At 34.0% G+C, this 17711-nt stretch overlaps 1 protein-coding gene across 1 annotated transcript in view; it reads left to right on the top strand.

Annotated features, from left to right (window-relative positions):
* Positions 1 to 15026, top strand: part of AP3S1 (adaptor related protein complex 3 subunit sigma 1) — a 28741-nt gene extending 13715 nt beyond the window's left edge. Inside the window, exons 5-6 of the mRNA XM_083884367.1 lie at positions 4461 to 4568; positions 13722 to 15026. Coding sequence (XP_083740493.1) covers positions 4461 to 4568; positions 13722 to 13850 — 237 coding nt within the window. The 3' untranslated portion in view covers positions 13851 to 15026. The remainder of the gene's footprint in view (positions 1 to 4460; positions 4569 to 13721) is intronic.
* Positions 15027 to 17711: the final 2685 nt, after the last annotated feature.

Genomic DNA, 17711 nt, shown 5'->3' with positions numbered 1-17711 from the left:
CTATTTTGTTTATGGTTAGGTTTCATATAACTCAGAACTGAAGTTGTTAGGTGTTTTCCAGTTAGGATTGGAAGGTGCCTTTCATTTGCTATGATTATGTAATTTAGATGCTGTGTGGATCTGTCTGTTTAAAATCTCAAACAGACTGTCTGTTTTCAAACATTTAGAAACATTCTTGTTTGAATATTCCAGGTATAAGAAACAAATATTTTACTTACTAATTTAGTTTAGAGAAATGCTCTTACTGTAGTCACCTTTAATTTAAGTGTATAATATTTAAGTTAATATTTCAGTGTAATACCTAAAATGCTGAGAATTCCATGTACAGAATTTATTCCTTTGGTTGCGTTTTGTGCCTACTGTTTCTTACTGTACAGTCACCTTTTCCCATCTGTGAACATCTTTCTGAATCAACGGCAAAAGGTGTCAAAGGGAAGTAAGATAGAAGAAGTAGACTGAAAATAATACCAAGTTAGGTATCTGAAAGAACTATTTCAAATTGACTCAGTTTGTTTCAAAATCAGAAAATTCAAAATCAGAAGCATTTGCACCTTGACCAGACAGTGAAATGCAGATTACCTAGAGTGAGTGTTTAACCAATACTTAGGTCAAAAAGCATTCTGTTTAACCAGTACGTAGGTCATGACTTAATGACTTAAGTCATTAGGATTTCTAGTCATTTCCATAACACGTTGGAACATGTTGGATATTTCCAAAATGACAGATTAAAGTACAAAAGAGTTTGAGTGGTTTATATATTAGCTTCTGAGCTTAAAGAACAAAAGTACTGCAGTCATTTTGTGGGAAGGAGTTTGATCTTTAGCTGAAGAATGCTTTGGCTGATCTGTACTCTGAGCTGTTGCTCTTAGCATTTTTCATTAAAGAGTATTGCTTAACATAACTTGATAGACAGAATATTTCTAATAATATGTAGAGAACTTAGGTGCTTCAAAATGTTAAATTTCTTGAAAAATGTTTTACTTTGTATTGGATATGAGATGATATTTCTTCTTGAAAATTACATATCAAATGGACACTAGAATTTAACTGTTTATTTTGATTTACCAAAAATCTAAAAATCTGCTGGAGAATCCCATTAAATGTTTAGGCTAGAATTTTCAAACTCTGAAGAATATGGGAACTCTAAATATTAGATTATTTAGTAAAAATAATCCATTTTCACAACAAAAGGCTGTGAAACTTTGAGATAAAAAACTCTGAATGTGACCTTAATCAGTGCAGTGATTTTTAACTTGAGTGCAAATGAACAAAAGAATTCAATATAGAGTCATGAACTTCTGTAGTAATGTAGGCCTGCCACCAGCTATACATTAGCATTAGTTGTGCAGCTGTGACTAATTTGATGTCATTTCCATTCTTCCTTTTTTTCCCCTCGAGTTTAAGTTCATTAGTATTCTCGTAGGTCTGAGAACAAAACAGGAAGAAGTATCTGTGAGAGTGAAATTAGTGTTAAATTATCTTTAAACTACTTATAAAGTCACCTTGTCAAGAAACATAATGCACCAAGCCTTCAGAGTTAATGCACTAACTTTCTTTTTTCAGATATTTGTGGCCTGGCTTGTTAATATATTTCAAATGTGCAAAAGAAAAAAACAGCAGCTCTTGTTTGATCTAGACATTCTTAGTTATAATGGGTGCTTATGTGTGGGTGCTGTTTGGGGTGAAACCTTTGAAATATTTGTATTTTGAGTAGTCTAGTATTGAGAAAAGTGAGGATTGGCTAAGTTATTTTAATAAGAGTTGCTTTGTGTCTTCAGTTCTTGATGAAGCTGTGGGATACTGCTTTCTTGCAATTCTCTAGTGAGAGCTGCCTAAACCATCATTTTTTCTTTTAAATAGATGATGTAGCATGTAGAAGAGTTGAACTGTGTAATCTCAATAGCTGTTGCCTCCGTAGTAATGTTTTATGTGGTATTTCTGTAAGGAAATATTTGTTTTCATCAAGTGTTTATGATTGTACAGGACTCAGCAGTAACTTATACTAACCTGGAGCCAAGACAGGTATTTTTTCCAGAGTGTTGATACAGTATGAGAAATTCATTTAGAGAATGGAATATAGGTGGGAATTAATGTTTCTAATGTGCTGTAGCGGATGAGGACTTGGAGTGTCAGGAAGTGTAGTTTGTACAGGAGAGAATGTAACTTCTCTTTTAAAGATCATCTGTATTACAAGCAGCCAAAAAACTTGCTACAGCTGGAGCAAGACATTTTGACATGTCTTGTGAGGAGGAGGGGCAGGTTTATTTCAGTCCTGCATTGATTCCTACACTGAGTCCAAGAGTCTAATGCTTTCCGATAGTAAAGGCATCACTGAAAGCTATTATACAACTAAAATAATAGAATACATTCAGCTAAGGATGTAAGGGAATAGTTTGGTTTTTTTCCACAACGTTTTGGAACCTATTGAAATATCTCTGGGAGTATCATGATCTCTTGCAAGAATTTATTATCTAACCAGAACAGTGAACCATCCAGAATCAAATTTCTTGAAGAAAAGAAAATATGTTTGCCACATTTTCCTGAGTTTTTTCTTGATACATTCCTTCTTTTTTAGAGTATGCGTTCCTGCTTTTAGAGTGTGCATTGAACAAAAATAGGAAGCGCTCTTCATTTTTATAAGAACACTTTAAAATTGCTATTACAAAACAGCAATTTCTGATTTTAAAAAGTTGATGTTCCCAGCAGTCAGAGCTCTTTTGGAATGTTAGGTATCTATTCATTGTGCCTTCAATCTTTCACTTAAATAGTATTTTGAATACACTATTGAAGCATCTTTTGCACTTCATTGCTACTTAATATATTTTTATTTAAGTTTTTTTGGTTTTGTCATTGTTTCTTCAGGAAAATAATCAGTGATTTTTTTAATAAGAAAAAAATAGAGACAATAATGTGTATTTATACATTTAATATATATTTGCAATGATTTTGCAAATTGAAAAGAACAGTTACTATTTATTTTTATGTTGCTGCTGCTTGCATATGAACAAACATATATTTAAGAGAATGGATTACAATAGTTACATAATTTTATTAGTCAAAGCTGTGATTTCCTTTCATATGCAGATTAACAAATAAAATTAATTATATGCTATTATTTAGAAAACCATCCCTTTAGAAGAAAAGTGGGGCAAGACAAAATATTCAAGCTTCTTTAAAACATCTATGCTTTGAATATTATTGAATACTGTGTGTTAGACTTCACTATTGCATCCTGAAAGTATGAAAAAATGCAGAGAAAGGTAAGAAACATGACCCAAGGTATGGGGCAGTTTGCATTGAGGAAGAATTCTAGAGACTGGAGGCAAAGGAGTAAGAAGCATATAGAAAGGAAGGATTTGGAAGAGCCCAAAGGGGCCTGAAAGAAGAGCTGTTTTCAGCCTCTCTAGATACATTAAATTATAAATTCATACAAAAATACACTTATAATTTATCAGGGGAAAAAAATTTATTATTTTTTTTAGGTATGGCACAAAACCACGAACTGTGTTGAGTTTTGATGTATTACCTCCAGGTTATTTGATTTAGAGATTTACTTCTGTCCTTGATCCACAGGGAGACTGGGAGAATGTCCAAAGTAGTAAACAGAAATAAGCTTTTGAGATACCAGATTGTACATTTATTTCTGAAAAGTAGAAAAATCCTCCTTGTCTTCAGATTTAAATAGTAATACAGGATTAAAATATCATACATTATGTGGTAACACTGGATTTTTACTAGTAGATATGCAGAAGGATGCCTTGTAAAAAGGAAAAAAACTCCCAAACAAGTCTTTAATATGTTTCGAGTGCAGACTCTGAAGCAGCAATTCATGAACCAGGGCTTTCATCCTCAAGTCAGGGCTACAGGGAAGAGGGATATTTAAACATATCCATTTCAGTGATGTCCCCAGCTGATTTATGTGCTCCTGCTGTGTGAGTCCTAGCTGTCAGTCTTAGCTGTAGATGCTGAAGACTCCATATTTATCTTGTGTCTCAGGAATGTCAATTCTACTTCTGAGCCAAATCTTGGGATCTGTGGTGGGTGAATAGCAGTCTCTCAGTTCTCAGGTGTAGCCCAGAGTAGTGTTTACACTTCTTTTTGTGAGCAATTTATTCAGTCGCGTAGGACCTGTTTCCTGGAGGTGTTACTGCTGTTGATGCTAATTCAAACTCTAATAATTGGCTGGAAAATGGAAACAAAAGAATGAGGAACGTGAAAGTTTCTTAGAATTGGTAAGTGGTATAGCTGATGAGTTTGTAACAGAGTTGTGAACTGAATAAATACTGGAGAAAGGAACATTAAATTATGAGCTTTGTTCGCAACTGGCTTTAGATTATATGCTGACATTGATTAAGTGACTTACAGAATACATGTTTCCCTGTAATGAGGTACCTAAAGCATCTCTCCAGATTGTATGGAGGATATTTTTCATTTTTAAATTTTCTTTTGGTCTCTTTTAGGTCCATAATATATTGGCTGAAATGGTCATGGGTGGAATGGTTTTGGAGACCAATATGAATGAAATTGTCACTCAGATTGATGCACAAAATAAACTGGAGAAATCTGAGGTAAGAGTGATTGACTGTGTAGTTTCTAAACTAACACCAGGGTTGTAGTAAATGCATGCTATATAATGCTCTTTGTCCTTCATAGCAAACTAAATAGTGTAAGCTGCCTGCTTATAGTGCCAAAAATTTGCAGTGTATCTGAGGGTGTTGCACCTTTCATCATAAGTGATAACTGCTTAGTCGCTGCTGATTAGGTTTTGCTTTTTGTATCTAATAGCATTGCTATTAAGATACTTCTATACTTCTCTAAGTTTCTCTTGTAGAAAACACTTTATTTCCAGCCTAGTTGTTATGCTGAACTAATGATTTCAGCACTAAAATAAAATTAAATAAAGAAACAAACTGTGTCTTCAAAGACTGCATATTCCTGTCTGATAGCATGCTTCTAAACACCTGAAATAAATAGCAGCAGTAATACTGCAACACAAGAAAATAAATTGGACTGAAATGGACCAGATGGAATTTAAAGCCCAGTTTTAGACCTTTCAAAGTAAATACGAATTCTGTAATTTTGATAATCTGAGCCTTTGGTCTTCAGTGAGTGGGAAAATTATATTCTGTGTTTGCCCATAACAGGCTGAGTAAAGGATCACACGTGATTTGTGGGAATCCTTTTTCAATTCATCAGTTGTTGAATTTGTGTTTAGGAAAAACATTTAGATTAAGAAAGGATCTTAGAATTACTCTGTCTTTCATACAAAATATTACTGTCTCTTTAACATCACCATATGTGCCTTGTAAGCCAAAATGCTGCTAATGTATCTTAACTAAGTCTGTGCTTGATTCTAAATGATGAGAGTAATTCCACAGAGGAATACATCAAATCAATAATATTCAAGTTTCTAAACAAGCTTTTGCATGAATTGGAGACTTTCTAAAGTTGAAATCAGCTGAGTAGACTGAAATCTTCCAGGTGGCATAAATATAAACTAAATGGCATTTCAGGAGGGGACCAGAGAACTTCTTAGTTTTAACTGAAGTGCAATAAAGAGAGAAATTAGTTCTTCAGCTTTTAATTTTTGTGGTACAATGTGTACTGTTCTGATTGGGCAGTCTCAAACTGCCAACTCAAGTTTTTTTAATACATTTAATTGTTTGTTTTGCACAACTTCCAAACTACATCCAAAAACAGGACAACAATATGTGGAAAACAAGAAAAAGCTAGGTATGATATGACACAGGTCATAGCAATATGCATCTGAAAGGATTTTATGGTAGATTCTGAACATGTCCAGAGTGTTCATTTTAATGCTTTCGTCACACTCAGAATGAAACATTGGTGACAGAGATGAATATTTGAAGTAATTCTCATAATTTTTTACTATATTTTAATAACTTCTGTATACATACATTTTTCCTTATTTGATAGAAAAGTAGCCATGTTGCAAAAAGCTGAACTTGCTGAGCAGCTGTGTACTGCCATGTATTATTTACATATTGGTTCTATTGGAAAGCATTTAATTATGTAAATTCTGTTACCGAATCAACTGTAGACCAGTCTCTGACTAGTGTCCTGAAACACATTGATTCAGTGCAGCCAACTGCAAAACTTGATGTCTTCCATTGTTCATCAGTATGTCAGTCTTTCTTTTAAGAACATTTAGTGTAAAAGTAAATGAACTTGAAGTGTATACAAAGCAAATAGGAACTTGTTCCTTTACCTTCACCAATGAATTATGGAAGGTAAAGAAGTAGCAGTGATAAATTAAAATACTTGGTGACTGGGATGAAGCAGAACGTTTCACAGTCTGCTCGCCACAAATACTTCCTTTTTACTTAGTTCAGGGACTATTTTTTTTCAAATTTAACAGTTACTGTAATGTTGAGATACCTCACAATACCTGGTAATTATTTCCTTTGATCATTAATCATTTGTTGAATGTATATTCACAGAAAATTCCTGATTGTTATTTCTTTTCCTTTTGTCTTTTTGATCAAGATTGTAAATCTTTCAGTATGTATTTCCTGAACACTTATTTTCAAGGCAAAAGCAAATCCATGTAAATCAAAATAATAAATAAATTTAAATAAATAAATAAATAAAGATTAATGAATTTTGAATGCTGGTCACTACTGAAATCAAAACTACTGGATCTTCTTCGTTTTCTTTAATTAAAAAAAAAAAAAGAAATTAGAAATTATTATTGATGTAGTCCATAGTTTATAGGAGTGCCACCTGTGCCCACAGCATTGTTGCTTTAGTTCCTTTGGCTTTTGGACCACTGTCATACCTCCTGCATTTACAAAGCAGCTGTTTTAAGGTTAAATTGCCTTTCTTTTAATAGCTGAAATGATGAAACTAATAAAGCTATAACTGGGTTACATTTTCAGAAATATGTCTGTTTTTATTGTGCCCACGCAGCTTTCAGTAATACACAAAATTTAGCTATTTAGCATCAGGTATTTGTTTAATTATGCACTAAGTTTCTAAACAAGCTTTGAGTAAGAATTCAGTGAAAGAGACTGAATGCATTTATTAAATTCACATATATTTGAGTAAAGTTATCAGCTCAAGTAATTTGTTAATATTTTCAACAGAGATTAATTAAACCAATATAAGGGAATCCCTAGCTTTGACTTGTGATTCAGCTAATATTGTTTGAATGGGCTACCAAAGAAACTATTTGTACCCTAAGAAATGTCTTGTATGCATTTCCCTGCCCTTCAGTTTAGTGTTAGTCTGTGAATGGGTTTCTGGTCGATCCTAAGACCAAAGAATCATTGTAATAAAGGGAGGGAATTCTCTGGGAGAGGGGTCATTGGGATTTTATTCAGAACTTCTGGAAGTATTGTAGGTAAACCTGGGCTATCTTTTCTCTATTTGGAGTGTTCAACTGCGTGTGATTTAGACTTTTAAGTTGGGCCTCATTTTTTCTGAACCTCCTGATCTTTTCTGGCTCTTTCCATTCTTCTCTCTTACAGACCTTTATCTTTCAATCTCCCAGACAGGACAGGTAGACAAAGGTATTGGTGACTTTTAGAAAAAAATGTAATTTTAACAAAAAGGGAAAGCAAAATGATGTCAAAGGCAATAAATTACGTAGGCCAGACTCAAAAATTATGTGTAAAAATACCCATACTAGTCCTTGTAGCCTACTTTTTGTGCTAGTTTCTTGTAGTTCCCTCATCTTTTTATTGGCTATAGTGTATTTTACTAGCTTTTCATTGACATTATGTTTTTTATTTTATTTCTCTTCCTGCATTTTAGAACTTAACTTTTCTTTGTATCATTGTTAAGAAACAGAGGAGTATGAACTTGTGTGAATATTAACCAAAAACTCTGCAAAATTAATGTCAATAAAAATGAACACACAAATAACAAAATAAGATATGCCATAATACATGTAACTTCAATGCTGGGAGAATTTTGTCCCTGATGATCTAAAATGAGTAATATGAATTCTTTTGCTTCACCATTTAGTATTTCCAGATAAAAACAATGAATTTTTACCTGCTTGCAAAGAGGAGTTTCAGAATAAGCTTCAGGTGAATGAAACATTAAAAATCTCACCATCAAAACCAACAAACTGAAATAGTTCTGTCTAGAGAGGATGAAGTTATCAGTGCAGTTTGTAAAGATGACGTAGAAATTCTGAAGTTGATCATCCAGCCTTAAATATGTTGAACATAAAAGAAGAGAAGGGCTGTCAGAATGTACTCGACTTCAGATTTACTGTCATTATAATCAGAATGTCTGGATTTTGCTCTAAGATATCCTGGTAACTGCAGTCCCTGAACATGAATGTTAACAAAGAACAGAAAAAGGAGAAGGAAATCATATGTTTGAAATTCAGTTTATGGTCAAATGTCACCTGCCATTTGTTGTTTGAAACATCTAGTTTAGCTCAACAGTTTGAATGTCAGTCAGTGTTAATAGCAGTACTTCAAATTAATTTCCACTTGTTTTAAGTCTCTGTGTATTCAAACTGCTGGTATTTTAAACAGGTGGAATCTTAAGTTGAAATTTATTTAATTTATGAATAGCTTTGCTCTTTACTTTTTATATGATCTTCCTAGGATAGTGTACTGCAATACTGTTAAGATTTAACAAAAAGAACTCTACAATTGGATTTAGTAGCACTGAATTGTAAAAGCATTAGCTAAAAATAGTTTTTGGTAACATGCAGCATTTAACCCTATATTTGAAGTATGCTACAGCTCATGAAGAAAATCAGGGACTTGACTTTCCTCTGCCTAATATGTTAACTAACACTTGTAACATACAAGTGTTTCATTGGTAACTCTAGGGAGCTTGATCTCAGATTTTTGATTTGGTTTCTTTTTTTTGTTTTTCTTTTTGTGTAAAGCTACTTTTCTTTTTCTGCGCTCTGCTCACACATATTCTGTTTTTATTTTTGGGTCTGGCAATGAAAAACAAACAAAGAAATAATTAATCATTCCCATCCATTACTCTTTTTGTGATTCAAGTGCTTAAAATTCCTAAGAGTATGTCTTAAGTCTTCCTATCTGTTTGGCCTCATTTTGATATACTTGCAGACTTCATTTTGGTTTTTCTCTAATTACATTCATTTATTTAACCTCATAAGCAGGGGACATGATCATTCCTTTATATTATGTATTGCATCCTTTCATGATTTCATATTCCTGCTGCTTTGAAATCATATTTGTTCTGAAAAGAAGCATTGCTATGAAACAACAGCAGCAGAGAGGTCCTAGTACCTCGGAAGTATCTGGAAAAGGGTGGCTTATTTTGCAATGTTAGCCTTCATTATTTTGTTTTCCAGTAGGCTGTGGTTTTTTTATATATTTATTTTAGTGCTAGCCAGCTCTGTGTAAAGTTATGTGGGATGACAGTTGGAACATTTTTATTTGTATATGTGTATTAACAATATTTGTGATGTGCAATATTTTTCCAAAATGATCTGAATTTCTTTTTAAAGAGTAAAATGAGGTTACTGGGATCACTTCAATATGAAGTTACCAGTTGGGTGTTCTAAGGAAGGGTGATGATAAGAGCAAAGAAAATTGATTCCTATAGTAATTAATAATGGCCTAAATAAATTAATGACATCTTATGTTTCTCACCTGATAGATTAGGACCAGTAGAGTAAAAATCCTGTTATTTAATGTGTCTTTTTCAACCTGTGAAACAGTGTCTTTTTGCATATATGATATTGCTCTTTAAAAGTGTATGAACATGTTTACAAGCATTTCTAAAACTCTTAATACGCAGCATTTCAACATTAGAGCACATCCTTCAACAACAACTGTTGTTGAAGAGAGTACAAAGGACCTGCAGCAAAACTGTGTTGTATTGGCTTATTGTTATACTGGCTGTATGCAATTCATATTGTCTTTCTGAAATTTCATGAATTATGTCTTAAGAAGTTTCAGTTTCACTTGCTTCAGTGATTTGCTTGCTGTGACAGAATTCATCATTCATTGCATGTTTAAGCTTGCTGCGTGTTTTGTTTTTTCAAGTGGAACAGTTTTTTCTTTGCATGTCAACGACTTACCTGCTGAATTATATGATTAAAAAGGCAGATGAAGCTTGTTGAGTTCAGTGTTACAGTGAAAACTGTATTAATCAGGTACCTCTAGAAGATGCCTCAAAAGCATATGGGGCTGAAAGTACTTGTTGTACCTTCGTGTTTGTAAATACAGTTCACTTCCAGTAAAAGAAATGGAAGGACTGTGTACTAGTTCACTGCCTGACATGCTAAAAAGGAGTGCTAAGGAGTTCAAATATTGAATTAAGTTGTATTAGTTTTCCAGCTTGGGAGTTCAAGTGCTTTTCAGTCATTTTATCCATTAGACATTGTTTCTGAACTGTTTTGCTCTCTCTTAGAAATGCTGTGTAACTGTGTTGTGCTTGATAGGGTGGACATGAATTGTGCTAAATAGCATTCTGCTATGCATTTTATGTATCCACTATCTACAAACTCATTCAATATGGAGAATTACAGAAGAGAATTTAATAGTAGAAGAGAATGTAAAGTTTGAAAATCCCACTTCAACATCTGATAGTGAACGATAATCTCGCTGTAAAAAAGATAGGTAATCTGACAATCACAGCAGTTTTGTCAGGGATCTTCACTGATCTTGATCCAGAATGGTCCTCATGAAACGTGACTGTTGGAAGTTGTGACTGTGTAGGGGGGTGGAAGGGCAGTGGTCGTGTCAATTGTGGTATTTTTAATAATTCTCAATTGTGTCTCCATTGTATCCTATGCCATTGGGGCGGGAGGCAGGGACTGTAAGTCTGTATAAAGAGGATAGTAGCAGGTAGGTAAAAATAATGACCAGTTATACTAAAAATGTTATTTGTCCATTAAGAATAAATAACTTCCATTAAATTAGGGTAAAGAATCTCCATCCAAGTCACCCAGAAGGCACCTCTCCTTTGAATTGCCAGGCATGTGCTACCATGTCATTTACTTACTATATTTTTCTGATTTCCCATTGTTTCAGTTGTAAATTGTATGATTCATTGCTTTTAATTAGTATTTTCATCTTCTCTATGGAAAACAGTTTACATTGCCCCATTTTGCTTGATGAATTTTTCTTTGATTATTGCAAATAGAACTTAAAGGATTAAAAGCATTTATTCTTTTATCCACTAAGACCTCAGTCATAGCTACGTCTTCATTTAAAATTAGTATTTCCAAGTTCTCTGATGTAAAAGGACAATGTTGGACACCTTCATGCCTTCTGCATTGTTGTTTAATAAATATAAAGAAAATGCAATGTCTAATACTGCTCCTTTAACTTACTGCAGATTCAGGGATGCACTGCAGATTCAGGTCTTGGATACTTGCATTTCTTAATACTGCTAGTGTTAGGTCCAGGTTTTCCTCTAAGAAAATATTATTACTGAAAGAGCCTCTGAAGTGAATGACTTGATAGACTTGGTGATGTTAAGGGAAATGAATAAAAAAGAGGGTTTGAAAATACTTCCTTGCACCTTTTGAATTTTATTTAGTCTGTACTTCTGAGAATTGGTAATTTGGTTATGTCAGGGCCAAGGTGAGGGCAAATTTGGGTACATTAGAGATTCCGTTTTCTCAGCTTTCTTCTCTGCCCCCACATGCTTTTCCCAGCTTTGGCATGTCTCACATGGGAGGGTTTAACAGGGAAGATACTGTTAAAAAATGACTCATGGCTTTCTAGTTTCTGTTTCTTTTCTGGGAATCATCCCATGACCAAAATGTAGGAATTTGTGATGCTTTAGACTTCCCACATAAAGGTTTAGTTCAAAATCACAAACTTTAATTGGTGTCTTTTGTCTTGAGTTATGTTTTGAAGGGAGAAAGAAGAAGGAAGGATTTTAGTAGGTAGGATTTTAAGTGAAAATCATACGCTAGCATGACTTTATATTTATTACTTTTAAGAGAGCAGTAAAAGGAAGAAAATATTTTTTTCGTAGCCTTCAAAAAGTAGAGTGGTTATCTGATGAGTGTGTGGGGTGTCTATCTCCTTTTGTGCCAGGTGGACACCGTGGAAGTCAGGTGTACTCCTCAGTAAATTTATCCTGCATTTGCAATGAAATTCAGTGAAAACCAAGAATCTGAAAAGGTTATACTTTGAGTGGTAGTCATGTACCAATGCTTTTTTAATAATCAAATATGACACAACCTTCTTGAAGATTTTCTTCTTTCATTTTGCTGTATTTCTTGTTCAGAAATACTTTATATGCACATGGACTGATTCCTTCATTCTTTGACAAACCTAAAATTAAAGACCTTCAATTTCTACAGGCTTAGTCTCTTTTTAAACCAATTCCTAGCATCTTGCTTTGTTTCTTGTGGATTGGTGCTTTTTACTGGGTCTGCAAGATACCACACTAAGACTAGTAGTTCTGAAAATCACATTGTGATTTTTATTTGTTTTGAATATTTTTAATCTTACTTTAAAAACATAAAAAAGTTACTTCTTTTTACATATTCAGAGAATTTGGAATGAGATGTCTTTTTCTGCTAATAAGAAATCTTCTTTTAAAAATCTTCCATGGCTTTTTTTTTTCCCTTTCAAAAATAAAAAAATATTTTTACACTTTTGTGGCAAGCCTGAAGTAAAACCACACTGAAAATCCTAAATATACATAGGGAATCTGAATTTTTAGGAGAAACGTTTCCGTACTTAAAATTAATAGTATGTATTTTTCCCAGCATCAAATACAGTAGTAACCCTTACTAGTCTTGTTTTAATAGTCCTTAAAATAACAAGATTTTGAATAGGTATTTCAGAAGCAATAGGGAAGGATGATTTATGGTATGTCCTCAGACCTCTGAGCTGTAAATTGTTAGTATTCATGATATACCTCAGTGTGTAAACTTGGCAGCTACTTTATCTAAAAGCAGACCTAAATGGAAGTCAATAATTCTGTATTGTAAAATATGCATGTTTATACAGAAAGGCTCTAATTTTGTGTGCAAAGAGGCTGCATGCAGTAGAGGACTTTATAAAAAATTGGTGCTATTTAATTTAATAGTTTAATTCAGCATAACTGTCTTGTGTAATGCTCAAGGGGATGCAGATACGTTAGAGTATAATTAGTTACTGTGGGACAACAGATTATTCTAGTTTGTCTGTAGAAATTATCTGTCTGCATGCTCTTCATCACCCACAATTGCAGGGTGTTTATCCTTTTCATCTTAGTCTAAGCCACCGCTGTGTGTGTGTATATATATATTTATATGTGTATATATACACATGCTCTTGTGTATTTGTGTGTATGTGTATGTATCTGTTCATTGATTGAGTGACATTCAGCACCTTGTTGAGGTTACTTATTCTGAGCCTGTAACCAATGTTAGTCAAGTGAACCACGTGAACTTTTAGAATAGGTAAGAGACAAAGGCAGCACATTGGACACCCAACACCTTGAGACTGTCTCTTCTATAATGTACACATTACATGTGCTTGGATAAGCCTCCTGTTCCTTCCTCTCATACTTTTCCATCCAGTTGACATTACATGTTTTACCATATAAAAAGTAATATGTGAACTGTTTTCTCTTTCTGGTTTAATATTTCCAAGTAATCCATTTCATTCCAAACGCAATTACCATGTGGTTTTTCTAATTGTGTAACCATGGAAATACTTTTAAAGTTATTTGTCTGTGTATATTGCTGGTGAATCTTCTTGTGACCAACTTTGCCTGACTTGCATTTTTCCTCACTTTATATACAGGCTGGTTTAGCAGGAGCTCCAGCCCGGGCTGTTTCAGCTGTAAAGAATATGAATCTGCCAGAGATCCCAAGAAATATTAATATTGGTGACATCAGTATAAAAGTACCAAACCTGCCCACTTTTAAATAACATGGCTACTCCAGGTAATACCAAGGAAGAAGTGTATTAGAGATTTACTGCATAATTGTTTACTAAATAAACATGTCTAACTTTTACTGTTTGGATAAAACTCAAGGTACTGCATAGACATAACCTGAAAAATCAGTGTGTGGAGTTGAATGTTGCTTTTGTCTTGTTTGTGAAATTAAAGGAAAGGGGTAGTTCCCATGTGATTTCTAAATTACATTCCTATGCCCTTGCAAGGCATATCACTGTGTCTCAGCTGCTGCAGTATTTTGGGGAAGTATTTAAGATGTTCTTTACTTTGTATAAACTATAATGCTGAGGGTTTTTGTATATTCACCGAAGTCTATAATTAGTGTGTTCTTTAACTACTTCTGTTTGTCATGATTATTTAAAACTTAAGTGCAAATGTTGCATGAAAACATTTAACTCATGTTTTGTTTAAATAAAATCATAACAAACTGGACTTCGAAATACCTGTTTTTTGAAGTCTACTGTTTGCAATAAACCATGTTATTTCCTATTCATGGAGCCAATTGACTGTATATAAATACTATAGTAGCAGACATTGATGTTGTAGTTTAATCTCTGAAGGGCTTACACAGGAGTATTGTGCTGAACATATTGGCTCTTTACATTTCTCACAAAAGCTATTCATCATTATACTGAAGGAAAAAACTGCCTTTTACTGAAGATCTGATGACTTGTTTACATATATATGTTGATACTTACACAATCTGATAGACTTTCGCTGATGGTCTGACTTTGTTTTGGGGAAAAATGGGCCCTGTGATTGCTCTCTGTTGTGAGAAGCACAGAATGGGCTGAGGAGATTATATTTGGGCAGCACAAACCTGTACATGACAGTTTATCAAATAATGTGATAAAGAAAGGCACTCTGGAAAGATAAATGGGGATACTTTAATAGGGACTCTGTGCCTGGTGACATTTGTGATTCTCTACTTTGAGAATTAGATTTATGAGTCACATAATATTGTCAAGACCTCAGAGAAATCTAAGTGCTATCACGTCTGCGTAAGTTGCTCAGCTCCTAAACTCTTCTGTGATTAAAAAACATAAAAGGGGGATAGTGATTGTTTTTTATAATCATGCTCTTAAGCTTTGTGTGATGTACAAGTCTGTTTAAATGAATAATAAAAATATAATTGGGATATTTAAGAATTCTGTAAAGCCTGTTTTTCTCCAAAGAAGTATTTACTTGATACTGTATATGAAAATGCAATAATATTGTATCAACAACAACAGATTTCAGGACTAATCTGAGAAGTCCTGCATTACTTCAGGAATTTGGATTTGATGTAAACTAAGTGTTCTTTTCCTTTCAGTTGAATGTTAAGACATGGTCTATAGGATAAACTTTTAAGCACATCATATTTTTTTGTTTCATCAACAGTAACTATTATCTTTTGCAAGTATTTGAGAGAGAAAAGAAGAAATTACTTTTGAGGTAGAAAATCTGATACAATCCAAGAAATTTCCATGCATTTCTTAAGGTGGGGCGGGGAGAGATCAACAACTTCATCTGTATTCTTTGTATTACATTTAGTAAATAGTAAACAGTATATCTTACATAATATGTATAATGACTTACATTTAATAAGTAGTAAACAGTAAATAAATTAAAGTAAACATTAACTAACATATACTGTTAAAAATGCTTTTGAAAACAGAGTTGCTCTCTCGAGACCTCTCAAAAAGAATATTTATTCTTCCAAATCAATTTTCTTAGTTTGAGGCTTTCGGAAATTTTAAGTGGGGTTTAAGCAATTGACTGCCTCTTTATCATTTTGACCAAAGAAATTGAGAGAGTAAAACATGCGGCCATTTTTTTTCCCCTTGTGAGGTCTTCTTTAGTATTCCCAAGTTGGACACTTTAGTACAAAACTGAAAGTTACTATTTCACCTGCTTTTGCCTAGTTTTGTTTATTTTACTAATGCATGACACATGTGACATTCAAAGTAAAGATGTTGAAAGCTTTCCTCATTGTTGGCCCTGTGATGATATGGTTAGTCTTCCTGCCAAAGGAGGAATAGGACATTTTGAAACATTTGGTACTCTGACCTACAGAATGTTCTTTGGGTTATTTGTTAAAGCAACTCAAAATTTCAGAAATTCTTCCGAGTCCTCTATTTTCATCTTGCTTTCTTCCCTCTACTTTTTTTTTTCAGATTTGTAAACTTATGTCATTGAAACATTTTTCATTCCTTGCAGAGAAATATTTTCTGTCTTTATTTGGATGAAACACTCAAAAGAAAGTATGTCTGAGATGCATCTTGATATGAAGCATATTTCAGATTAACTTCTCACCTCTCAATAGCCAGCCCGTCTTTGATTTTAGTGAACTACATCTTTGCTTTTAACAATTATATAGCTATTCTAAACTCTTCTATTTTGGTTTCATTGGTTTTATTACTGTTGTCTGTGCTGCTTTTCTCTGATCTGACATGTCTTCTGTCAAAAGGCTTTTTCTCTGGACAACTCTTTTCACGAAGCTTCTCTGTGACTAGCCAGCAAATATTTAATGTGAGGCTGTAACTCAGAGCTGGTGCTTCCTTACTCAGAAAATCTTTAGATGGGAAGATATGCTTTATCAGATTTTTCACAGTAAAATTTCACTCCTTTCAAAGAGAAATTCTCATCCATAGAAAAGCCTCAGTGGTAGCACTTTCCCCTTAAATAGACACAGATGCTATGACCATGTCAGCTTCCTCAGGATAGCTGAAGCTTTCTGCTTGCTAGCCCTTTGCCAGCGGAATATCTTTACTTTGCCTGGGGAGGTACTGTCCTCTTACCATGTTGTTAGACACTGCTGGGAAGAGGGGATACTTGCTTAATAGAAATTGTGGAAATAGTATCCTTTCTATTTACCTTGTAAGGCTTGTCTTGTGTTGTATTTAGATATTCATAGGCATACCACACTATCGATCTGCTTTTGTTCTTCACCTTCATGAGAAGATGTGTCTTTTGAATTCTTTATCTTATTTCATCAGTTTCTTCTCAACCACTTCTTAGGATTTAAAATGGAAACAAAATGTGGGATCTAAGTTACTAAGCTCTTGATTATGAATGTAAATTTTTTAATGCTTTTATAACAGAAAATAAAAAAGCCTTTAGCAAATATAGGTGAGCAGATACAGGTCTTGTGTGTGGATATTTATATGTTTATATGTGTATGTATATATAACATCAATCTTCTGCACATTGTTAAAAAGGAGAAAAGGTCATCTTGAGTTGTCTGTCAGATACAAAAGGCAGGCAACTAATTTGCTATTCTCCAAATCCATCGGGCCTGCCTTTTAAGTGGTGTTCTTAAGGGAACTGACATGTGTAAATGAATCACCAAAAGCCATTTTTCTTAACTCCAGGACTCTTAGAACTGCAAGATGGATTCTTCTAAACAAATAGAAGGGCAGAAAGGATAATGTTTCAATAGAGTGAGTGGACATTATCATCTGCCTTCATAGACTTGGAACAGAGCAGCTAGTTTTCTTGCTGGGGTAGGGACAGTAAATACTGCTGAAAAAGCATTTTGACTCTTTGTTGTAAGGTAAGTATCTCATGTTGGTAGGGAATGTCTGTGGCATCAGCAGCACAGACAGAACACGTGCTGTGTCATTGTGTTCCTCTCTCTTCCCTGGACACCACTGTTTTGAATATATTATGGGGAAAAGGGAGAATTTTACATTGCAAGTGTATACAGAAATCCTCCTCTTAAACAGGTGTTGCTGCTGTGATTCATTCTGCTTAACATAGGTAGGTGGAGGACAGCATCATTTGTTGCAAGGAGAAACAGGTGCAAGCCAAAAATTCAAATTGGTCCCGCCTTCCTAGGAGCACATTTGGCC

This window comes from Zosterops lateralis, assembly GCF_965231275.1.
Source record: "Zosterops lateralis genome assembly, chromosome: Z".
In the NCBI taxonomy this organism is placed as follows: domain Eukaryota; kingdom Metazoa; phylum Chordata; class Aves; order Passeriformes; family Zosteropidae; genus Zosterops; species Zosterops lateralis.
The sequence above is the reverse complement of the archived record's forward strand: the minus strand, read 5'-3'. Positions and strand labels throughout refer to the sequence as shown.